The 2500-nt window shown below is 32.9% G+C and overlaps 1 protein-coding gene across 2 annotated transcripts in view; it reads left to right on the plus strand.

Annotated features, from left to right (window-relative positions):
- LOC125664306 (uncharacterized) overlaps positions 1–2500 on the plus strand; it is a 9480-nt gene that overhangs the window by 3838 nt on the left and 3142 nt on the right. Inside the window, exons 2-4 of one of the 2 annotated variants that reach the window (XM_056145498.1) lie at positions 424–550; positions 777–797; positions 1799–2500. The exon at positions 1799–2500 is cut by the window's right edge and continues 1639 nt beyond it. In XM_056145498.1, the coding sequence (XP_056001473.1) occupies positions 1937–2500 (564 nt within the window). In that variant the 5' untranslated portion in view covers positions 424–550; positions 777–797; positions 1799–1936. Of the gene's footprint in view, positions 564–776; positions 798–1798 lie in introns of both variants that reach the window. The other variant, XM_056145497.1, reaches the window with a different exon arrangement.

Here is a 2500-nt window from a genome sequence, read left to right on the forward strand (position 1 = left end):
CAGTCATGAATCAAGAGGGGAACACTGTCAAACTTTGGATTTTTTTAAAATATATAAATTAACCATTTTTGCAGTATAAAAGGGTATGGGATGGGCCCCTCTTGATGCGTTGCTGTCAGAGTTTTGTCTAAACCTTTATAAATTTGCTTGTTTTTGAATTAAATAATGAATCAAAAGTAACATACTAGACATGATATTAAGATGCAAATTCAAGTACATGTATTTAACATCAACTTTCATGTATATTCTACTTTATGGAGAAAACCTCTGTTGTTTTTTTGTTTTATTGAATATTAATAATAGGTGCTTGAAATTTAGTATGCAGCTTCAATATCGGGTCCCGCATCAAGGGATGCAATTCGGGTCTGTATAGGGGACTGTATCGTTTCATGTTTATTTATTTTAATTTATGGTTATTTCCAGTTCAGGGATGAAAGATGGTATACATCGAAAAGACGAAATTTATAACAAACTAGTGGACAAGTTCAGGAAGGAAGGTTTAGATTTCCCAAAGCATTCAAGCAATACAGATGGAAGCTATTTTATTCAGGTAAATATTTGATGTACTGTTTAAAAATTATTAAACTAAAAAGATTTAAAAATTGGAGATAATACATGATTTTAAACTGTCGAAATGGAATGCAAGTTGGTATTGAAATTTAAAAAAGATTGCTTTCAATAATTTTTATGCAATGGTTAAAAACCAAATAAATAAGATATGAAATGTTGCATATGGTGAATATATAAAAAAATAAATGGCAATTTTTTCATAGTAGAGATAACTGGTACTAGCTGATGTAAGTATTATCAGGGAATGCATTTTTTTTTATCTTAGTCTGCACATATATCACTGCTTTATAGGTCTGCATATATATCACTGCTTTATAGGTCTGCACATATGTCACTGCTTTATAGGTCTGCACATATATCACTGCTTTGTAGGTCTGCACATATATCACTGCTTTGTAGGTCTGCACATATATCACTGCTTTGTAGGTCTGCACATATATCACTGCTTTATAGGTCTGCACATATATCACTGCTTTATAGGTCTGCACATATATCACTGCTTTATAGGTCTGCACATATATCACTGCTTTGTAGGTCTGCACATATATCACTGCTTTGTAGGTCTGCACATATATCACTGCTTTATAGGTCTGCACATATATCACTGCTTTGTAGGTCTGCACATATATCACTGCTTTATAGGTCTGCACATATATCACTGCTTTGTAGGTCTGCACATATATCACTGCTTTGTAGGTCTGCACATATATCACTGCTTTGTAGGTCTGCACATATATCACTGCTTTGTAGCTACTAGTATAAATAATACAATATATATTTTAATACCATACCTGACATTAACTTTTCATGCTCTGATCATGGTTTGGTTTTCTCTCTATTATAAACAAGTGTACATGTACTTAAATATTGTACTATTTTTTATATTTTAAACTTTCTCTTATTGCTATAACCTTTTACCTCACCTAAAACAAAGGTCCAAAATTTTTCTGTTGTTATTTTTTTTCAAAGATCATCTCTGAAACTATTGAATGGATTGAACAAAACTTTACTACAATCATCCTTGGGGTATCAAGTTTTTATAAAGTTATTTTTCCAGATTTGCATTGTTCAAAAAAAAATAATGAAGGCAAATGAACATTCCTGAAATAGACATTATACCAACGAAAAGAAATATGAATAAAAATTACTTTAAATGCTGATAGTTTGTCAGAACAGGAATTTTGATATATATCTAAATTCTGTGTATAATATTTCATGTTTTTTTCAGGTATTGTGTAATGCCTTGTGGTATACCACCAATCATCACACCACTATAAATGATGCATCAAAGCACAAGTCTAATGTAAAGGCATTTCCAACTGCTTTTGAGGAATTCGAAGCTTTTGACAACATTAAACGAAAAAAGATGAAGTCAATGCCCATGAAATCTTCACAACTAGATGGACATTCTGAAGCATTGTATTCTTTATTATTGAAACCAATAATAAACAGTTCTGTCCAATGGCAAAAGGCTGGAAATGAGATCAAAGAACTTGCTGAATGCTTATCAGCATATAGTCAGTATCTGAAAAACCAAACTAAAGAAATGAGGTCCTACCATGAAAGTGAAGCTCCTGCTCGTACAATAGACAGGGATGCAACAGTGGAACACAGGCATAGGTGCATTTTCGGCGTAAAGAAAGCATACATGATAATTGATGAGGCTGTCCAATTAGCTGAAGAAAGTAAGCCTGTCTTTTTCAATGAATTTGAGCATGTTGAAAAGCCCTTCAGAACTAACAAGGAACGAGCACAGTTCTTCGAACATTTGCAACTGTCAGTACCAATAGACATAGTAAAATTTAGTCCAGGTGGATCATGTGTTAGCATCCATTGTATATTCAAAGTAGAGGAGTCAAGCTCAGTACCAGAAATGATCACCAGGGGAGCAAGATATTTGCAAACAGCAAGACCAAATCTGAAAGAATTC

The sequence above is a fragment of the Ostrea edulis genome, chromosome 7, assembly GCF_947568905.1.
Source record: "Ostrea edulis chromosome 7, xbOstEdul1.1, whole genome shotgun sequence".
NCBI lineage: Eukaryota > Metazoa > Mollusca > Bivalvia > Ostreida > Ostreidae > Ostrea > Ostrea edulis.